We start from the raw sequence: 22,652 nt of genomic DNA on the forward strand, positions 1-22,652 counted from the left end.
AGCCTCACAGAGTTACTATATCATCTGTTACCTCAGAGAGACGCAAAGCCTCACAGCGTTACTATAACATCTCTTACCGCCGAGAGACGCAAAGCCTCACAGCGTTACTATAACATCTCTTACCTCCGAGAGACGCAAAGCCTCACAGCGTTACTATAACATCTCTTACCTCAGAGAGACGCAAAGCCTCACAGCGTTACTATAACATCTCTTACCTCCGAGAGACGCAAAGCCTCACAGCGTTACTATAACATCACTTACCGCCGAGAGACGCAAAGCCTCACAGCGTTACTATAACATCTCTTACCTCCGAGAGACGCAAAGCCTCACAGCGTTACTATAACATCTCTTACCTCCGAGAGACGCAAAGCCTCACAGCGTTACTATAACATCTCTTACCTCAGAGAGACGCAAAGCCTCACAGCGTTACTATAACATCTCTTACCTCAGAGAGACGCAAAGCCTCACAGCGTTACTATAACATCTCTTACCTCAGAGAGACGCAAAGCCTCACAGCGTTACTATAACATCTCTTACCGCCGAGAGACGCAAAGCCTCACAGCGTTACTATAACATCTCTTACCTCCGAGAGACGCAAAGCCTCACAGCGTTACTATAACATCTGTTACCTCAGAGAGACGCAAAGCCTCACAGCGTTACTATAACATCTCTTACCTCCGAGAGACGCAAAGCCTCACAGCGTTACTATAACATCTCTTACCGCCGAGAGACGCAAAGCCTCACAGCGTTACTATAACATCTCTTACCGCCGAGAGACGCAAAGCCTCACAGCGTTACTATAACATCTCTAACCTCAGAGAGACGCAAAGCCTCACAGCGTTACTATAATATCTCTTACCTCCGAGAGACGCAAAGCCTCACAGCGTTACTATAACATCTCTTACCTCCGAGACGCAAAGCCTCACAGCGTTACTATAACATCTCTTACCACCGAGAGACGCAAAGCCTCACAGCGTTACTATAACATCTCTTACCTCCGAGAGACGCAAAGCCTCACAGCGTTACTATAACATCTGTTACCTCAGAGAGACGCAAAGCCTCACAGCGTTACTATAACATCTCTTACCACCGAGAGACGCAAAGCCTTACAGCGTTACTATAACATCTCTTACCTCCGAGAGACGCAAAGCTTCACAGCGTTACTATAATATCTCTTACCGCCGAGAGACGCAAAGCCTCACAGCGTAACTATAACATCTCTTACCGCCGAGACACGCAAAGCCTCACAGCGTTACTATAACATCTCTTACCGCCGAGAGACGCAAAGCCTCACAGCGTTACTATAACATCTGTTACCTACCAGAGACGCAAAGCCTCACAGCGTTACTATAACATCTGTTACCTACCAGAGACGCAAAGCCTCACAGCGTTACTATAACATCTGTTACCTCCGAGAGACGCAAAGCCTCACAGCGTTACTATAACATCTCTCACCTCAGAGAGACGCAAAGCCTCACAGCGTTACTATAACATCTCCTACCTCAGAGAGACGCAAAGCCTCACAGCGTTACTATAACATCTCTTACCTCAGAGAGACGCAAAGCCTCACAGCGTTACTATAACATCTCTTACCTCAGAGAGACGCAAAGCCTCACAGCGTTACTATAACATCTCTTACCTCCGAGAGACGCAAAGCCTCACAGCGTTACTATAACATCACTTACCTCCGAGAGACGCAAAGCCTCACAGCGTTACTATAACATCTCTTACCGCCGAGAGACGCAAAGCCTCACAGCGTTACTATAACATCTCTTACCTCCGAGAGACGCAAAGCCTCACAGCGTTACTATAACATCTCTTACCTCCGAGAGACGCAAAGCCTCACAGCGTTACTATAACATCTCTTACCTCCGAGAGACGCAAAGCCTCACAGCGTTACTATAACATCTCTTACCTCCGAGAGACGCAAAGCCTCACAGCGTTACTATAACATCTCTTACCGCCGAGAGACGCAAAGCCTCACAGCGTTACTATAACATCTCTTACCTCAGAGAGACGCAAAGCCTCACAGCGTTACTATAACATCTCTTACCTCAGAGAGACGCAAAGCCTCACAGCTTTACTATAACATCTCTTACCTCAGAGAGACGCAAAGCCTCACAGCTTTACTATAACATCTCTTACCGCCGAGAGACGCAAAGCCTCACAGCGTAACTATAATATCTCTTACCGCCGAGAGACGCAAAGCCTCACAGCGTTACTATAACATCTCTTACCTCAGAGAGACGCAAAGCCTCACAGCGTTACTATAACATCTCTTACCGCCGAGAGACGCAAAGCCTCACAGCGTAACTATAACATCTCTTACCACCGAGAGACGCAAAGCCTCACAGCGTAACTATAATATCTCTTACCACCGAGAGACGCAAAGCCTCACAGCGTAACTATAATATCTCTTACCACCGAGAGACGCAAAGCCTCACAGCTTTACTATAACATCTCTTACCGCCGAGAGACGCAAAGCCTCACAGCGTTACTATAACATCTCTTACCACCGAGAGACGCAAAGCCTCACAGCGTTACTATAACATCTCTTACCTCCGAGAGACGCAAAGCCTCACAGCGTTACTATAACATCTCTTACCTCAGAGAGACGCAAAGCCTCACAGCGTTACTATAACATCTCTTACCGCCGAGAGACGCAAAGCCTCACAGCGTTCCTATAACATCTCTTACCTCAGAGAGACGCAAAGCCTCACAGCGTTACTATAACATCTCTTACCGCCGAGAGACGCAAAGCCTCACAGCGTTACTATAACATCTCTTACCACAGAGAGACGCAAAGCCTCACAGCGTTACTATAACATCTCTTACCGCCGAGAGACGCAAAGCCTCACAGCGTTACTATAACATCTCTTACCTCAGAGAGACGCAAAGCCTCACAGCGTTACTATAACATCTCTTACCGCCGAGAGACGCAAAGCCTCACAGCGTTCCTATAACATCTCTTACCTCAGAGAGACGCAAAGCCTCACAACGTTACTATAACATCTCTTACCTCAGAGAGACGCAAAGCCTCACAGCGTTACTATAACATCTCTTACCTCAAAGACGCAAAGCCTCACAGCGTTACTATAACATCTCTTACCACAGAGAGACGCAAAGCCTCACAGCGTTACTATAACATCTCTTACCTCAGAGAGACGCAAAGCCTCACAGCGTTACTATAACATCTCTTACCGCCGAGAGACGCAAAGCCTCACAGCGTTACTATAACATCTCTTACCGCCGAGAGACGCAAAGCCTCACAGCGTTACTATAACATCTGTTACCTCAGAGAGACGCAAAGCCTCACAGCGTTACTATAACATCTCTTACCGCCGAGAGACGCAAAGCCTCAAAGCGTTACTATAACATCTCTTACCACCGAGAGACGCAAAGCCTCACAGCGTTACTATAACATCTCTTACCTCAGAGAGACGCAAAGCCACACAGCGTTACTATAACATCTCTTACCACCGAGAGACGCAAAGCCTCACAGCGTTACTATAACATCTCTTACCGCCGAGAGACGCAAAGCCTCACAGCGTTACTATAACATCTCTTACCGCCGAGAGACGCAAAGCCTCACAGCGTTACTATAACATCTCTTACCACCGAGAGACGCAAAGCCTCACAGCGTTACTATAACATCTCTTACCGCCGAGAGACGCAAATCCTCACAGCGTTACTATAACATCTCTTACCTCAGAGAGACGCAAAGCCTCACAGCGTTACTATAACATCTCTTACCTCAGAGAGACGCAAAGCCTCACAGCGTTACTATAACATCTCTTACCTCAGAGAGACGCAAAGCCTCACAACGTTACTATAACATCTCTTACCTCAGAGAGACGCAAAGCCTCACAGCGTTACTATAACATCTCTTACCTCAGAGAGACACAAAGCCTCACAGCGTTACTATAACATCTCTTACCCCCGAGAGACGCAAAGCCTCACAGCGTTACTATAACATCTCTTACCTCAGAGAGACGCAAAGCCTCACAGCGTTACTATAACATCTGTTACCTACCAGAGACGCAAAGCCTCACAGCGTTACTATAACATCTCTTTCCTCCGAGAGACGCAAAGCCTCACAGCGTTACTATAAGATCTCTTACCTCCGAGACGCAAAGCCTCACAGCGTTACTATAACATCTCTTACCACCGAGAGACGCAAAGCCTCACAGCGTTACTATAACATCTCTTACCTCCGAAAGACGCAAAGCCTCACAGCGTTACTATAACATCTCTTACCTCCGAGAGACGCAAAGCCTCACAGCGTTACTATAACATCTCTTACCTCCGAGAGACGCAAAGCCTCACAGCGTTACTATAACATCTCTTACCTCAGAGAGACGCAAAGCCTCACCGCGTTACTATAACATCTCTTACCTCAGAGAGACGCAAAGCCTCACAGCGTTACTATAACATCTGTTACCGCCGAGAGACGCAAAGCCTCACAGCGTTACTGTAACATCTCTTACCTCAGAGAGACGCAAAGCCTCACAGCGTTACTATAACATCTGTTACCGCCGAGAGACGCAAAGCCTCACAGCGTTACTATAACATCTCTTACCTCAGAGAGACGCAAAGCCTCACAGCGTTACTATAACATCTCTTACCTCCGAGAGACGCAAAGCCTCACAGCGTTACCATAACATCTCTTACCTCAGAGAGACGCAAAGCCTCACAGCGTTACTATAACATCTCTTACCGCCGAGAGACACAAAGCCTCACAGCGTTACTGTAACATCTCTTACCTCAGAGAGACGCAAAGCCTCACAGCGTTACTATAACATCTGTTACCGCCAAGAGACGCAAAGCCTCACAGCGTTACTATAACATCTCTTACCTCAGAGAGACGCAAAGCCTCACAGCGTTACTATAACATCTCTTACCGCCGAGAGACGCAAAGCCTCACAGCGTTACTATAACATCTCTTACCTCAGAGAGACGCAAAGCCTCACAGCGTTACTATAACATCTCTTACCGCCGAGAGACACAAAGCCTCACAGCGTTACTATAACATCTCTTACCGCCGAGAGACGCAAAGCCTCACAGCGTTACTATAACATCTCTTACCGCCGAGAGACGCAAAGCCTCACAGCGTTACTATAACATCTCTTACCTCAGAGAGACGCAAAGCCTCACAGCGTTACTATAACATCTCTTACCACCAAGAGACGCAAAGCCTCACAGCGTTACTATAACATCTCTTACCGCCGAGAGACGCAAAGCCTCACAGCGTTACTATAACATCTCTTACCTCCGAGAGACGCAAAGCCTCACAGCGTTACTATAACATCTCTTACCTCCGAGAGAAGCAAAGCCTCACAGCGTTACTATAACATCTCTTACCGCCGAGAGACACAAAGCCTCACAGCGTTACTATAACATCTCTTACCTCCGAGAGACGCAAAGCCTCACAGCGTTACTATAACATCTCTTACCTCAGAGAGACGCAAAGCCTCACAGCTTTACTATAACATCTCTTACCGCCGAGAGACGCAAAGCCTCACAGCGTTACTATAACATCTCTTACCTCAGAGAGACGCAAAGCCTCACAGCTTTACTATAACATCTCTTACCGCCGAGAGACGCAAAGCCTCACAGCGTTACTATAACATCTCTTACCGCCGAGAGACGCAAAGCCTCACAGCGTTCCTATAACATCTCTTACCTCAGAGAGACGCAAAGCCTCACAGCGTTACTATAACATCTCTTACCGCCGAGAGACACAAAGCCTCACAGCGTTACTATAACATCTCTTACCGCCGAGAGACGCAAAGCCTCACAGCGTTACTATAACATCTCTTACCTCCGAGAGACGCAAAGCCTCACAGCGTTACTATAACATCTCTTACCTCAGAGAGACGCAAAGCCTCACAGCTTTACTATAACATCTCTTACCGCCGAGAGACGCAAAGCCTCACAGCGTTACTATAACATCTCTTACCGCCGAGAGACGCAAAGCCTCACAGCGTTCCTATAACATCTCTTACCTCAGAGAGACGCAAAGCCTCACAGCGTTACTATAACATCTCTTACCGCCGAGAGACACAAAGCCTCACAGCGTTACTATAACATCTCTTACCGCCGAGAGACGCAAAGCCTCACAGCGTTACTATAACATCTCTTACCGCCGAGAGACGCAAAGCCTCACAGAGTTACTATAACATCTCTTACCGCCGAGAGACGCAAAGCCTCACAGCGTTACTATAACATCTCTTACCTCCGAGAGACGCAAAGCCTCACAGCGTTACTATAACATCTCTTACCTCAGAGAGACGCAAAGCCTCACAGCTTTACTATAACATCTCTTACCTCCGAGAGACGCAAAGCCTCACAGCGTTACTATAACATCTCTTACCTCCGAGAGACGCAAAGCCTCACAGCGTTACTATAACATCTCTTACCGCCGAGAGACGCAAAGCCTCACAGCGTTACTATAACATCTCTTACCGCCGAGAGACGCAAAGCCTCACAGCGTTACTATAACATCTCTTACCTCAGAGAGACGCAAAGCCTCACAGCGTTACTATAACATCTCTTACCTCCGAGAGAAGCAAAGCCTCACAGCGTTACTATAACATCTCTTACCGCCGAGAGACACAAAGCCTCACAGCGTTACTATAACATCTCTTACCGCCGAGAGACGCAAAGCCTCACAGCGTTACTATAACATCTCTTACCTCCGAGAGACGCAAAGCCTCACAGCGTTACTATAACATCTCTTACCTCAGAGAGACGCAAAGCCTCACAGCTTTACTATAACATCTCTTACCGCCGAGAGACGCAAAGCCTCACAGCGTTACTATAACATCTCTTACCTCAGAGAGACGCAAAGCCTCACAACGTTACTATAACATCTCTTACCTCAGAGAGACGCAAAGCCTCACAGCGTTACTATAACATCTCTTACCTCAGAGAGACGCAAAGCCTCACAGCGTTACTATAACATCTGTTACCTACCAGAGACGCAAAGCCTCACAGCGTTACTATAACATCTCTTTCCTCCGAGAGACGCAAAGCCTCACAGCGTTACTATAAGATCTCTTACCTCCGAGACGCAAAGCCTCACAGCGTTACTATAACATCTCTTACCACCGAGAGACGCAAAGCCTCACAGCGTTACTATAACATCTCTTACCTCAGAGAGACGCAAAGCCTCACAGCGTTACTATAACATCTCTTACCTCCGAAAGACGCAAAGCCTCACAGCGTTACTATAACATCTCTTACCTCCGAGAGACGCAAAGCCTCACAGCGTAACTATAACATCTCTTACCTCCGAGAGACGCAAAGCCTCACAGCGTTACTATAACATCTCTTACCTCAGAGAGACGCAAAGCCTCACAGCTTTACTATAACATCTCTTACCTCCGAGAGACGCAAAGCCTCACAGCGTTACTATAACATCTCTTACCTCAGAGAGACGCAAAGCCTCACAGCGTTACTATAACATCTCTTACCTCAGAGAGACGCAAAGCCTCACAGCGTTACTATAACATCTCTTTCCACCGAGAGACGCAAAGCCTCACAGCGTTACTATAACATCTGTTACCGCCGAGAGACGCAAAGCCTCACAGCGTTACTGTAACATCTCTTACCTCAGAGAGACGCAAAGCCTCACAGCGTTACTATAACATCTCTTACCTCAGAGAGACGCAAAGCCTCACAGCGTTACTATAACATCTCTTACCGCCGAGAGACGCAAAGCCTCACAGCGTTACTATAACATCTCTTACCTCCGAGAGACGCAAAGCCTCACAGCGTTACTATAACATCTCTTTCCTCAGAGAGACGCAAAGCCTCACAGCGTTACTATAACATCTCTTACCACCGAGAGACGCAAAGCCTCACAGCGTAACTATAACATCTCTTACCGCCGAGAGACACAAAGCCTCACAGCGTTACTATAACATCTCTTACCACAGAGAGACGCAAAGCCTCACAGCGTTACTATAACATCTCTTACCACCGAGAGACGCAAAGCCTCACAGCGTTACTATAACATCTCTTACCTCAGAGAGACGCAAAGCCTCACAGCGTTACTATAACATCTCTTACCTCCGAGAGACGCAAAGCCTCACAGCGTTACTATAACATCTCTTACCTCCGAGAGACGCAAAGCCTCACAGCGTTACTATAACATCACTTACCACAGAGAGACGCAAAGCCTCACAGCGTTACTATAACATCTCTTACCACCGAGAGACGCAAAGCCTCACAGCGTTACTATAACATCACTTACCACAGAGAGACGCAAAGCCTCACAGCGTTACTATAACATCTCTTACCACCGAGAGACGCAAAGCCTCACAGCGTTACTATAACATCTCTTACCTCCGAGAGACGCAAAGCCTCACAGCGTTACTATAACATCTCTTACCGCCGAGAGACGCAAAGCCTCACAGCGTTACTATAACATCTCTTACCTCCGAGAGACGCAAAGCCTCACAGCGTTACTATAACATCTCTTACCGCCGTGACAGTGTGCGGGTGGGGTGGGCAGTGTGCGGGTGGGGTGGGCAGTGTACGGGTGAGGGGATAGTGTACAGGTGGGGGACAGGACAGTGTGCAGGTGAGGGGACAGTGTGCGGGTGGGGGGTGAAATTGTGCGGGTGGGAGGTGACATTGTGCGGGTGGGGGGTGACATTGTGCGGGTGGGGGGTGAAATTGTGCGGGTGGGAGGTGACATTTTGCGGGTGGGGGGTGACAGTGTGTGGGTGGGGGATGAAATTGTGCGGGTGGGAGGTGACATTGTGCAGGTACGGGGGACAGTGTGCGGATACGGGGGACAGTGTGCGGGTAGGGGGACAGTGTGTGGGTAGGGGGACAGTGTGCGGGTTGGGGGGACAGTGTGCGGGTGGGGGGGACAGTGTGCAGCTGCAGAGGGTTGTGTGGGGGTGGGAATGGTACAGTGTGGGGGTGGGAGGACAGTGTGCGGGTAGGAGGACAGTGTGCGGGTAGGAGGACAGTGTGCGGTTTTGGGGAACAGTGTGCCGGTGGGCAGGGACATGGTGGGATTGCGGGGGATAGTGTGGGGGTGGGGGGACAGTGTGCGGGTGGGATGGCCAGTGTGGGGTGGGGGTACAGTGTGCGGGTGGGGTGGGCAGTGTGGGGTTAGGGGACGAGACAGTGTGGGGCTGGGGGACGAGACAGTGTGGGGCTGGGGGACGAGACAGTGTGGGGCTGGGGGACGAGACAGTGTGGGGCTGGGGGACGAGACAGTGTGGGGTTGGGGGACGAGGTAGTGGGGATGGGGGACGGGACAGTGTGGGGGTGTGGTACAGTGTGGGGGGGTGGGACGGGACAGTGTGGGGGTGGGGGACGGACAGTGTGGGGGTGGGGGACGGACAGTGTGGGGGTGGGGGACGGACAGTGTGGGGGTGGGGGACGGACAGTGTGGGGGTGGGGGACGGACAGTGTGGGGGTGGGGGACGGACAGTGTGGGGGTGGGGGACGGACAGTGTGGGGGTGGGGGACGGACAGTGTGGGGGTGGGGGACGGACAGTGTGGGGGTGGGGGACGGACAGTGTGGGGGTGGGGGACGGACAGTGTGGGGGTGGGGGACGGACAGTGTGGGGGTGGGGGACGGACAGTGTGGGGGTGGGGGACGGACAGTGTGGGGGTGGGGGACGGACAGTGTGAGGGTGGGGGACAGGACAGTGTGGGGGACAGGACAGTGTGGGGGTGGGTTGAGGGAACAGTGTGCGGATGCATTGGGGGAACAGTGTGCGGATGGGGGGGGCAGTGTGCGGATGGGGGGGGACAGTGTGCGGGTGGGTGGGACAGTGTGCGGGTGGGGGGGGACAGTGTGCAGGTGGGGGAGACAGTGTGAGCGGGGGATAGTGTGGGAGGGTGGGACAGTGTGGGTGTAACAGGGGATTTATCCCTGTTCAGAAATGTGCCTCTAATCCAGTAGTGTGGTGGTTAACTGCTGGTAGACAATTAACCAACACCACCTGGCTGATTACAGGTGTCAGAAAAGCCTCCCCCTGAGACAGGAAGGGAGACTCCTGAGCTCACACGTGGGCTGAAACAGGAAGGGACAGAGAGGTCTTGAGCAGCTAGCTGTATACTGACAGCCAGACAACAAGACAACAAGGGGGAGAACACTTCTAAAACCTGAAAGCTGAATGTGCCTTAGGACAAAAAGGCTACACCAGGAAAGCAGAAAAGGATTCCCCCCCTACAGCTACCAGAGAGACAGATAAGACTTTACTTTCTAAGACTGTTGTATATCTGCACATATCAAAATATATGTTTGGGGCTGGGAAACATGCTAATCTAAAGGGAGAAGGGGACTGCATATATTTAACTAGAAATTTCACCTTAAAACCAGTCTCTATTGCGTACCTCTGCGCACGTCTCTTACATATGGTGTCGGAAGTTGGGATGAGAGGTGGCCCTTGAAGTTCAAAGGGGCCCCGGAGACTGCTTGTGAAAATGTTTGTGCTTTTGCCTGCATAGTTCCTGCAAACAGTCTGAGCAACAAAACCAAAGAAACACATCCAGGCAGCAAAACTGCACTGCCTGTGAAAAATGTTGTGCTTATTTTCCTGCATATAGTTCCTGCAAACAGCCTGAGCAACAAAGCAAAGAATCACATGCAGCAGGGATCAGAATTAAAGGGGTACACATCCAGGCAGGAAATCTACACTGCACTGAAGAAAACCACAGATGGACTCTTTTCCCCAATCCCAAGAGGAGAGAGAGACTGCTGAAGCAGGTAAACCTTACTTGCCTATCACAATAATGTGTAATATGGTTGTGGAAAGGGGGCTTTGCCTTCCAGCCGTAGTCAGGGTTCAAGAAGTGAATTAGCGCTCCAGAGGAGCTAGGCTTTGTTTATTGTTTTCTTAAAAAAAAAATTTTTGCGCTGAAGCAGTAAAGTAAAGTAAAGGCTGCCACATCGCATAGGACTACCAGCTGTGAATGGAGTATATACAAAAAAGTGTGAAAATTGATGCAAGACTGTGCTGAAGCAGGGAAACTTTTACAGACGGTGACCAATGCAAGGTACTGATTCTGGGAATTTAAAATGGCTGCCCAGCTGAAGTCAAATACAGACTCTGCAAAAATGGGGAAGAAAATGTGTTCCTGGTGTAAAGAACACCACCACACGGAGCAGTGTCCCTACAGGCCTTATTCAGATGTTGAGAATGAATGCATGCACAGTACTGCTAATATTGTAAAACATACCAAGGGAAGGAAAAAAGTCTACAGAGAGGCCTGTGAGAGCTGCGACCTCTACAAGCAAAATATGCCCACCTGTAGGACTACCACAATTGGGGGTTCTAGCAAATAGTGATAACAGTTGCAATAGCGCCTCCTGAGGTCGGGAAGAAAAATACACCTGATAGCCCCAAAATGGAGGACAAGATGCGGCATTCCTGTAATGAACCCTACCCCACGGAAGAGTGGCCCTTCCAGTCCGATAAGGAGGAAGACATCTCTTACGGGGAACCCAAACCGAATCACACGCACAAAACACCCCAAGAATGGTGGGGGTGCCTGAACTCGGTACGAACTGAAAAGACCGCTCACCATGATGACGAATGTGATTGGCAGGAGGAAGAGCGGGAACAGCAGATCGCTGAATATTTACGCCACCTAACGCAACTGCAAGGAAAACATGGCGGATACAGTGAAGCTGCTGAAGTTTCAAATAAAGACGGAGACCCCAGTATCCCTGATGGGACGGAGTCATCCAAAACAAAAAGGCGGAAAAAGAAAAGCAGGTCTTCACTTATCGTGGAAGGAATAGACACGTCCGCAGAACCCGCGGAGAAAAAGGGGGACCGAGATGCCCTGCAGCCTAGAGAAAATGGATGATTCGTCATGCGGATGACAGAATATCCAGAGGGCCCAAGGCAGAAGTCGTGTAACCCAAAGAAGTGTCTGTCCGGTGCCAACAGTGAGGAACCCGTAACCAACCATCCCAGGGAAGCGGAGCCAGAACCAGTGAGTGACGATTTCTTGACCAGCCCTGAAGATGCCCTGAAAAATGCCAGGCATGACTGTGATATGCTCTGTGAACAATTGAAAATAGAGAGAGAAGATAATGCTGAGCTACAGAAGACGGTGCTCGCAATTTACTCGGCGGCCAAGACTGAGCTAGTCACTGCAAACACTACTAATGCCACCATGGTGGAAAAGCAGAGTCAATCCAATAGAATGATTGCTAATCTGAAGCAGAAGTATGAGGAGGCACTGAAGGAGATTGCAGTCTTTCAGCAGGAGGTTCGCAAGTGCCATAAAGAGGTGGAAGTCTCTCAAAAAGAAGTTGACACTCTCCGCATAGAACTGAATGCCACACACCAAGAAGTTTGCAAGTGCCATAAAGAGGTGGAAGTCTCTCAAAATGAGGTTGACACTCTCTGCATAGAACTGAATGCCACATACCAGGAGGTCAACAGTGTCCGGGCAGAGGTGGACATATCCCAGAAGGAGGTTCACACTCTCCGCACAGCACTGGATGCCTCACACCAAGAGATCAGCAGTTGCCGCACAGAACTGGAAGTCTCTAAAAAGGAACTTCACAATCTCACTGAGGAACTGGACATCTCTCAAAAAACTATCCACAGTCTTAATATGGATCTTAAAGTCTCTCAGAAGGAGCTTCAGACCCTCAACCTAGAGATGGAAGTCTCACGCCAGGAGACCAGGACTCTCAAAGCCGAAGTGTGTAAATGGAAGGGGGACTACAAGGAGGCCCTGAATATTACAGAGACTGCTAAAAGAGACAATTTAAGACTAAAAGAAGAAAAATCTGATTTGACAGACCACATCAATGAAAAGAATGAAAAGCTGCACGAGCTTGAAAAAATAAAGACATTTTGGAGGATGAAAAGTTTGAAGTAGAGCACCGAATGCAGAACCAACTGCAAGGTCTGCGTACACACCTCCAGAAAGCCGAGGAGAAGCAGCGAACTCTGCAGGAAGAAAATCTGCAGGCTGCTAAGGAAATACAAGTGCTGCAGGAACGTCTGATTACCCAGTGTGTCCTCGCAAAGCAGCAGGATAAACTGGCGGCTACCCTGACCATCACCAAAGCATCGCTAGAGGCTAAGCTTAGAGGCCAGGTGACGCGGTACAAGAGGGAGCGCAAAAAGGTCCAGAAACTGAGACGAGTATCTGCGGCCCAAGCGAAAAAGTTCACAGTGCTCCACAAAATAATGAATGATAGGTGGAAGCAATATCAGAGAAAGCACAGGGAAGAAATAAAGACCCTGAAAGGAGAATGGCAGGAAACACTCAAGAAACAGAGTGAGACTCTGCAGATCAGTAACTTAAAGATGACTCCAATATGGAAAAAGGTATTGGCTCTGCCCAAGCATCGGTATCCCACAATAACTAATGCCCATGAGGACAAGGGTACAGTGAGAGCTGGGGACACCACTCACCTTCAAAACAAGATTACGAAGTTTGAGCCACCTAAGAAAGCACTAGCCAAACCTGCAACCGCCCAACAGGCAACAAACAGAGGTAGGAGTGCAGAATCAAAGCCAGAAGAATCCTTAGCTGAGGAAGCTGAAAAGATCGGACATTCTCTGGAAATGGAGCTGGAATCACAACTCAATCCCAAAGAAGCTGAACTGGCAACTACATTGAATGGGAAAAGTGCAGGAAGACAGCTTCAAGAACTGAGGGCTCAGGTGGCTGTTCTTGGGCGCTCTTGTGATACCATGAAATTGACATTTGGTGCTAAAGTGGAGTACATGGGAAAGATGGCGAGAGAAAGCGATTTGCATAAACGCTCTGCGACTGTCGTCATACAGTCTGCCTACAAAAGAGGAGCGCACGACACAGGGGAAAGCTCATGACCACGTGGTCAGTAGAAAGACTGGTCTTGGAAAAAGTTCTCATTGAGCAACTGAGGACTGCTGATCTCAAGCACCTTCTGGGGGAGACACTACTAAACTGGAGGAAGGGCTCCAATCCCAGCGGGACTAAGGGTTCTCCTCCTCCATCCCCTCTCATTCAAGTCACTGAGATCTCAAATGAGAGTGGAAGGATGGGCTTCGGCCGTGGCAAGCCCGAGCTTCCCACAAACAGGGGAGGTATGTAACAGGGAATATGGAGAATATGGGAATCTGTCCTGCGCTTCCGTGTGCAGAGTGGCAGTCTGAAATTGTGTCAGACACTGGGGCAGCGCATGAGGGAGCTCCGCTTGGCCACAGAATTGACCGGTGCAGGGGGCTGTTGGTAACTTACCTCACCTGCATCTCCGGTCTGGGGCCTGCTCTCCTCGGCTGCTCCTGCGTGCCACCGTCAGAAGAGTTACTAGAAACAATGGCGGATTCCGGCGCAACTGCGCATGTCTGACTCAGAGAGGCTGCTGGGATCTTCAAAAAACTTTATTCATGGAACACACAAGGGCTAGCACCGCATTCTCCCCCTCAACGCGTTTCACCCTTAGGAGAAGCCCTACTCCTAAGGGTGAAACGCGTTGAGGGGGAGAATGCGGTGCTAGCCCTTGTGTGTTCCATGAATAAAGTTTTTTGAAGATCCCAGCAGCCTCTCTGAGTCAGACATGCGCAGTTGCGCCGGAATCCGCCATTGTTTCTGTTTGAGGTATGTAACAGGGGACTTATCCATGTTCAGAAATGTGCCTCTAATCCAGCAGTGTGGTGGTTAACTGCTGGTAGACAATTAACCAACACCACAGTGTGGGGGTGGGGGACGGGACAGTGTGGGACAGTGTGGGGGTCAGGGACGGGACAGTGTGGGGGTGGGGGACGGGACAGTGTGGGGGTGGGGGACGGGACAGTGTGGGGGTGGGGGTGGGGGACGGGACAGTGTGGGGTGGGGGGAGAGTGTGCGGGTGGGGGGGACAGTGTGAGGGGGGCAGTGTGTGGTGGTGGGGGACAGTGTGTGGTGGGGGGGTGGGGGACGTGACAGTGTGGGGGTGGGGGACGGGACAGTGTGGGAGTGGGGGACGGGACAGTGTGGGGATGGAGGACGGGACAGTGTGGGGGTGGGGGACGGGACAGTGTGGGGGTGGGGGACGGGACAGTGTGGGGGTGGGGGACGGGACAGTGTGGGGGTGGGGGACGGGACAGTGTGGGGGTGGGGGACGGGATAGGATGGGGTGGGGGAACAGTGTGCGGGTGGGGGGAGAGTGTGAGGGGGGATAGTGTGGTGGTGTGGTACAGTGTGGGGGACGGCAGTGTGGGGGACAGGACAGTGTGGGGGTGGGGGACGGGACAGTGTAGGGTGGGGGATGGGACAGTGTGGGGGTGGGGGACGGGGCAGTGTAGGGGTGGGAGACGGCGCAGGGTGGGGGTGGGGTAGGAGAACAGTGTGTGGGTGGGGGGGACAGTGTGTGGGGGTGGGGGACGGGACAGTGTGTGGGGGTGGGGGACGGGACAGTGGGTGGGGGTGGGGGACGGGACAGTGTGGGGGTGGGGGAAGGGACAGTGTGGGGGTGGGGGACGGGACAGTGTGGGGGTGGGGGACGGGACAGGACAGTGTGGGGGTGGGGGACGGGACAGGACAGTGTGGGGGTGGGGGACGGGACAGGACAGTGTGGGGGTGGGGGACGGGACAGGACAGTGTGGGGGTGGGAGACGGGACAGTGTGGGGGTGGGAGACGGGACAGTGTGGGGGTGGGGACGGGATAGGGTCGGGTGGGGGAACAGTGTGCGGGTGGGGGGACAGTGTGAGGAGGGATGGTGTGGAAAAGTGTGGGGGACGGGACAGTGTGGGGGTGGGGGACGGGACAGTGTGGGGGTGGGGATGGGACAGTGTGGGGGTGGGGGACGGGACAGTGTGGGTGTGGGGACGGGATAGGGTGGGGTGGGGGAACAGTGTGCGGGTGGGGGGACAGTGTGAGGGGGGATAGTGTAGTGGTGTGGTACAGTGTGGGGGACGGCAGTGTGGGGGACGGGACAGTGTGGGGGTGGGGGCGGGATAGGGTGGGGGAACAGTGTGCGGGTGGGGGGACAGTGTGAGGGGGGATAGTGTGGTGGTGTGGAACAGTGTGGGGGACGGCAGTGTGGGGGACGGGACAGTGTAGGGTGGGAGACGGGACAGTGTAGGGTGGGAGACGGGACAGTGTGGGGGTGGGAGACGGGACAGTGTGGGGGTGGGGGACAGGGCAGTGTGGGGGTGGGGTAGGGGAACAGTGTGTGGGTGGGTGGGACAGTGTGTGGGTGGTGGGGGACAGTGTGTGGGTGGTGGGGGACAGTGTGTGGGTGGTGGGGGACAGTGTGTGGGTGGTGGGGGACAGTGTGTGGGTGGTGGGGGACAGTGTGTGGGTGGTGGGGGACAGTGTGTGGGTGGTGGGGGACAGTGTGTGGGTGGTGGGGGACAGTGTGTGGGTGGTGGGGGACAGTGTGTGGGTGGTGGGGGACAGTGTGTGGGTGGTGGGAGACAGTGTGTGGGTGGTGGGGGACAGTGTGTGGGTGGTGGGGGACAGTGTGTGGGTGGTGGGGGACAGTGTGTGGGTGGTGGGGGACAGTGTGTGGGTGGTGGGGGACAGTGTGTGGGTGGTGGGGGACAGTGTGTGGGTGGTGGGGGACAGTGTGTGGGTGGTGGGGGACAGTGTGTGGGTGGTGGGGGACAGTGTGTGGGTGGTGGGGGACAGTGTGTGGGTGGGGGGGACAGTGTGTGGGTGGGGGGACAGTGTGGGGGCGGGACAGTGTGGGGGGCGGGACAGTGTGGGGGGCGGGACAGTGTGGGGGGCGGGACAGTGTGCGGGTGGGGGGGCAGTGTGCGGGTGGGGGGGCAGTGTGCGGGTGGGTGGGACAGGGTGGGGGTGGGTGGGACAGGGTGGGGGTGGGTGGGACAGGGTGGGGGTGGTGGGGACTGTGTTCCTGGTGGTGGGGGGCGCGGCTGGAAAGAATGGGCACAGGTGGTCAAGGAGGGATGACGGGGCGCGGGAGGGAGTGCGTGCAAATGCTGCTTTAAACATTTTTTTATTGGATCAACATGAGACAGTCACACAGGGGGCCCCAAAGATATCCCTACACAGGGGGGCGAGGGAGGGCTCCTAACATGTTCTTACACGGGGCGGGGGGTCTCCTAACATGTTCTTACACACGGGGGGGTCGAGGGGGTCTCCTGACATGTTCTTACACGGGGCGGGGGGCTCCTAACATGTTCTTACACGGGGCGGGGGGTCCCCTGACATGTTCTTACACGGGGCGGGGGGTCTCCTTACATGTTCTTACACGGTGCGGGGGTCCCCTGACATGTTCTTACACGGGCGGGGGTCCCCTGACATGTTCTTACACGGGCGGGGGTCTCCTGACATGTTCTTACACGGGGCGGGGGTCTCCTGACATGTTCTTACACGGGGCGGGGGTCTCCTGACATGTTCTTACACGGGGCGGGGGGTCCCCTGACATGTTCTTACACGGGGCGGGGGGTCTCCTTACATGTTCTTACACGGGGCGGGGGTCTCCTGACATGTTCTTACACGGGGCGGGGGTCTCCTGACATGTTCTTACACGGGGCGGGGGTCTCCTGACATGTTCTTACACGGGGCGGGGGTCCCCTGACATGTTCTTACACGGGGCGGGGGGTCTCCTGACATGTTCTTACACGGGGCGGGGGTCTCCTGACATGTTCTTACATGGGGCGGGGGTCCCCTGACATGTTCTTACACGGGGCGGGGGTCCCCTGACATGTTCTTACACGGGGCGGGGGTCCCCTGACATGTTCTTACACGGGGCGGGGGTCCCCTGACATGTTCTTACACGGGGCGGGGGGTCTCCTGACATGTTCTTACACGGGGCGGGGGGTCTCCTGACATGTTCTTACACGGGCGGGGGTCTCCTGACATGTTCTTACACGGGGCGGGGGTCTCCTGACATGTTCTTACACGGGGCGGGGGTCTCCTGACATGTTCTTACACGGGCGGGGGTCGAGGGGGTCTCCTGACATGTTCTTACACGGGGCGGGGGTCCCCTGACATGTTCTTACACGGGGCGGGGGTCCCCTGACATGTTCTTACACGGGCGGGGGTCTCCTGACATGTTCTTACACGGGGCGGGGGTCTCCTGACATGTTCTTACATGGGGCGGGGGTCTCCTGACATGTTCTTACACGAGCGGGGGTCCCCTGACATGTTCTTACACGGGGGGTCGAGGGGGTCTCCTGACATGTTCTTACACGGGGCGGGGGTCCCCTGACATGTTCTTACACGGGGCGGGGGTCCCCTGACATGTTCTTATACGGGCGGGGGTCTCCTGACATGTTCTTACACGGGGCGGGGGTCTCCTGACATGTTCTTACACGGGGCGGGGGTCTCCTGACATGTTCTTACACGGGGCGGGGGTCCCCTGACATGTTCTTACACGGTGCGGGGGTCTCCTGACATGTTCTTACACGGGGCGGGGGTCTCCTGACATGTTCTTACACGGGGCGGGGGTCTCCTGACATGTTCTTACACGGGGCGGGGGTCCCCTGACATGTTCTTACACAGGGCGGGGGTCCCCAGACATGTTCTTACACAGGGCGGGGGTCCCCAGACATGTTCTTACACGGGGCAGGGGTCTCCTGACATGTTCTTACACAGGGCGGGGGTCCCCTGACATGTTCTTACACGGGGCGGGGGTCCCCTGACATGTTCTTACACGGGGCGGGGGTCCCCTGACATGTTCTTACACGGGGCGGGGGTCCCCTGACATGTTCTTACACGGGGCGGGGGTCCCCTGACATGTTCTTACACGGGGCGGGGGTCCCCTGACATGTTCTTACACGGGGCGGGGGTCCCCTGACATGTTCTTACACGGGGCGGGGGTCCCCTGACATGTTCTTACACGGGGCGGGGGGTCTCCTGACATGTTCTTACACGGGCGGGGGTCCCCTGACATGTTCTTACACGGGGTTTAGACGTTAGACTTGCAGCACACCGGGTATTGTTTAGAATCTGACCCTACACGAGCTGCAGCCGGAGGATCGCTGGGCAGAAGAGGTGCAGATTATCCCCGTGTTACTTCTCATGGGAACTTCCTGCCCCGATTATTTCACATCGACCTTCCCCCCATAACACACATGAAAAGCAGAGGTAACTCTCAGTGTATTACTTCCTGGCAACACATTTTATAAATAAATAAATATCCCTAAAACAAACATGAAAAGGGTTGTTACTTCTAATACTGCATACGTTTTATACAGCAACACTTAGAGTGTGAGCTCTTCGGGGCAGGCGCCCCTTTTCCTAGTGTTACTTCTATGCCTGAAGCGCTTATTCCCACTGTGTGTTATATTATTGTGTCCCGTGTGTTACTGCTGTGACGCGCTGTGTACATAACGATATACACACACTGTGTGTTATATTACTGTGTCCCGTGTGTTACTGCTGTGACGCGCTGTGTACATAACGATATACACACACTGTGTGTTATATTATTGTGTCCCGTGTGTTACTGATGTGACGCGCTGTGTACATAACGATATACACACTGTGTGTTATATTATTGTGTCCCGTGTGTTACTGCTGTGACGCGCTGTGTACATAACGATATACACACTGTGTGTTATATTATTGTGTCCCGTGTGTTACTGCTGTGACGCGCTGTGTACATAGAGATATACACACTGTGTGTTATATTATTGTGTCCCGTGTGTTACTGCTGTGACGCGCTGTGTACATAGAGATATACACACTGTGTGTTATATTATTGTGTCCCGTGTGTTACTGCTGTGACGCGCTGTGTACATAGAGATATACACACTGTGTGTTATATTATTGTGTCCCGTGTGTTACTGCTGTGACGCGCTGTGTACATAACGATATACACACACTGTGTGTTATATTACTGTGTCCCGTGCGTTACTGCTGTGACGCGCTGTGTACATAACGATATACACACTGTGTGTTATATTACTGTGTCCCGTGTGTTACTGCTGTGACGCGCTGTGTACATAGAGATATACACACTGTGTGTTATATTACTGTGTCCCGTGTGTTACTGCTGTGACGCGCTGTGTACATAACGATATACACACTGTGTGTTATATCTTTGTGTCCCGTGTGTTACTGCTGTGACGCGCTGTGTACATAACGATATACACACTGTGTGTTATATCTTTGTGTCCCGTGTGTTACTGCTGTGACGCGCTGTGTACATAAAGATATACACACTGTGTGTTATATCTTTGTGTCCCGTGTGTTACTGCTGTGACGCGCTGTGTACATAAAGATATACACACTGTGTGTTATATCTTTGTGTCCCGTGTGTTACTGCTGTGACGCGCTGTGTACATAAAGATATACACACTGTGTGTTATATCTTTGTGTCCCGTGTGTTACTGCTGTGACGCGCTGTGTACATAAAGATATACACACTGTGTGTTATATCATTGTGTCCCGTGTGTTACTGCTGTGACGCGCTGTGTACATAAAGATATACACACACTGTGTGTTATATTACTGTGTCCCGTGTGTTACTGCTGGGACACGGTGTGTACATAACGATACACACACTGTGTGTTATATTACTGTGTGCCGTGTGTTACTGCTGTGACGCGCTGTGTACATAAAGATATACACATACTGCAGCCAGGGATTCTGGGTAATGGCATGCAAATGAGCACACATTGTCATCTTTTGCTTCTTGTTCATTTTAACACGAACCCCTATAAGCGTACGCCTGCCGCATTACACAGTGTTTCAGCACAGCCTGGGTTACAGAAGTGCAGAGCCAGTAACCTACTCACAGACAGCTCTTTTGGTTACACTGGCTTTGCAACACGAGGCTGGTACATGGGTATAACTGGACACAGCATAAGTTATGGTGTGTAAAGGTGACAAAGACACTGCATCGTACAGTGTGCAGCAGCGAATAGAGATCCCACTTGTGGGCCCATCTCAGACAGCGCTGCAGCACGGGCGTCTTATCCCTTATTTTGTACCTGGGTGTATATATTACAAATAAAGACAGTATTCGGGAGAAACAAGGCCACACTTACTTCTCATACACGAGCTCCTCGTCCGTACAGAAGTAGTGAGTATTTATGGTGCTTTTTGGTTTATTCCTCAAGGTGGCAAAATATAAGCGATCTGAAAGGGAAATATGGGAAGGCTCATATTACTCGACCTCTCTGCAGCATTTGACACCGTGGACCACCCTCTTCTCCTTCACATTCTCCATACTCTTGGTATTCGGAACAAAGCTCTATCCTGGATCTCATCCTACCTCTCCCATCATACTTTCAGTGTCTCTTCTGCTAACACCTCCTCCTCTATCGATCTCTCTGTGGGGGTACCCCAGGACTCTGTCCTGGGACCTCTTCTCTTTTCTCTGTACACACTCTCTCTAAGTGACCTAATAACATCTTTTGGGTTTAATTATCACCTCTATGCTGACGACACACAAATATACTTTTCAACACCTGACCTTACACCTGCTGTACAAACCAAAGTTTCTGAATTTCTCTCTGCTATATCATCCTGGATGGCCTTCCGACGCCTTAAACTCAACATGGCTAAAACAGAGCTCCTCATACTTCCTCCCAAACCTGGCCCTACTACCTCCTTCCACATTACTGTTGGAACTACGATCATCCACCCAGTAGCCCAAGCACGCTGCCTAGGGGGACACACTCGACTCTTCTCTCACATTCGCCCCTCATATTCAAAACATTTCTAAAACCTGTCGCTTTTTCCTCCGCAATATAACAAAGATACGCCCTTTCCTCTGTTGCTCGCCTGCTAAAACTCTGACTCAGGCCCTCATTCTCTCCCGTCTTGATTACTGTAACCTCCTGCTGTCCGGCCTTCCTGCCTTTCACCTGTCTCCCCTACAATCTATCCTAAACGCTGCTGCCAGAGTCACGCTACTCTTTCCTAGATCTGTCTCAGCATCTCCCCTCCTGAAATCCCTCTCCTGGCTTCCGATCAAATCCCGCATCTCACACTCCATTCTTCTCCTCACTTTTAAAGCTTTACACTCTTCTGTCTCTCCTTATATCTCAGCCCTAATTTCTCGCTATGCACCATCCAGACTCTTGCGTTCTTCTCAAAGATGTCTTCTTTCTACCCCCTTTGTATCTAAAGCCCTCTCCCGCCTTAAACCTTTCTCACTGACTGCCCCACACCTCTGGAATGCCCTTCCCCTCAGTACCCGACTAGCACCCTCTCTATCCACCTTAGGACACACTTGCTTAAAGAAGCATATGAATAGCACTGTGGATATTCTGAACACATGATACATAAAGCTTGGCCCCCTGCAGACGCACTTACCAGAACTCCCTCCTACTGTCTCTGTACATTACTTCTACATACCAATTAGATTGTAAGCTCCTTGGGGCAGGGACTCCTCTTCCTTAATGTTACGTTTATGTCTGAAGCGCTTATTTCCATGACCTGTTATTTATATTATCTGTTATTTATTTGATTACCACATGTATTACTACTGTGTACACTGTGTGCTGTGTGTTATATTGTATCGTGTATAAGAGTTACTCTGTATCACCGTGTTATATACAGGGTGTGCTGTGTGTTATATTGTATCGTGTATAAGAGTTACTCTGTATCACCGTGTTATATACAGGATGTGCTGTGTGTTATATACAGGATGTGCTGTGTGTTATATTGTATCGTGTATAAGAGTTACTCTGTATCACCGTGTTATATACAGGATGTGCTGTGTGTTATATACAGGATGTGCTGTGTGTTATATTGTATC

General features: G+C 51.5%; 1 protein-coding gene across 1 annotated transcript in view; it reads right to left on the reverse strand.

Annotated features, from left to right (window-relative positions):
- LOC142486558 (dual specificity protein phosphatase CDC14A-like) overlaps positions 1-22,652 on the reverse strand; it is a 53,635-nt gene that overhangs the window by 28,524 nt on the left and 2,459 nt on the right. The window contains exon 2 of the mRNA XM_075585135.1: positions 20,935-21,025. Coding sequence (XP_075441250.1) covers positions 20,935-21,025 — 91 coding nt within the window. The remainder of the gene's footprint in view (positions 1-20,934; positions 21,026-22,652) is intronic.

This window comes from Ascaphus truei, unplaced genomic scaffold (assembly GCF_040206685.1).
Source record: "Ascaphus truei isolate aAscTru1 unplaced genomic scaffold, aAscTru1.hap1 HAP1_SCAFFOLD_949, whole genome shotgun sequence".
Lineage (NCBI taxonomy): Eukaryota > Metazoa > Chordata > Amphibia > Anura > Ascaphidae > Ascaphus > Ascaphus truei.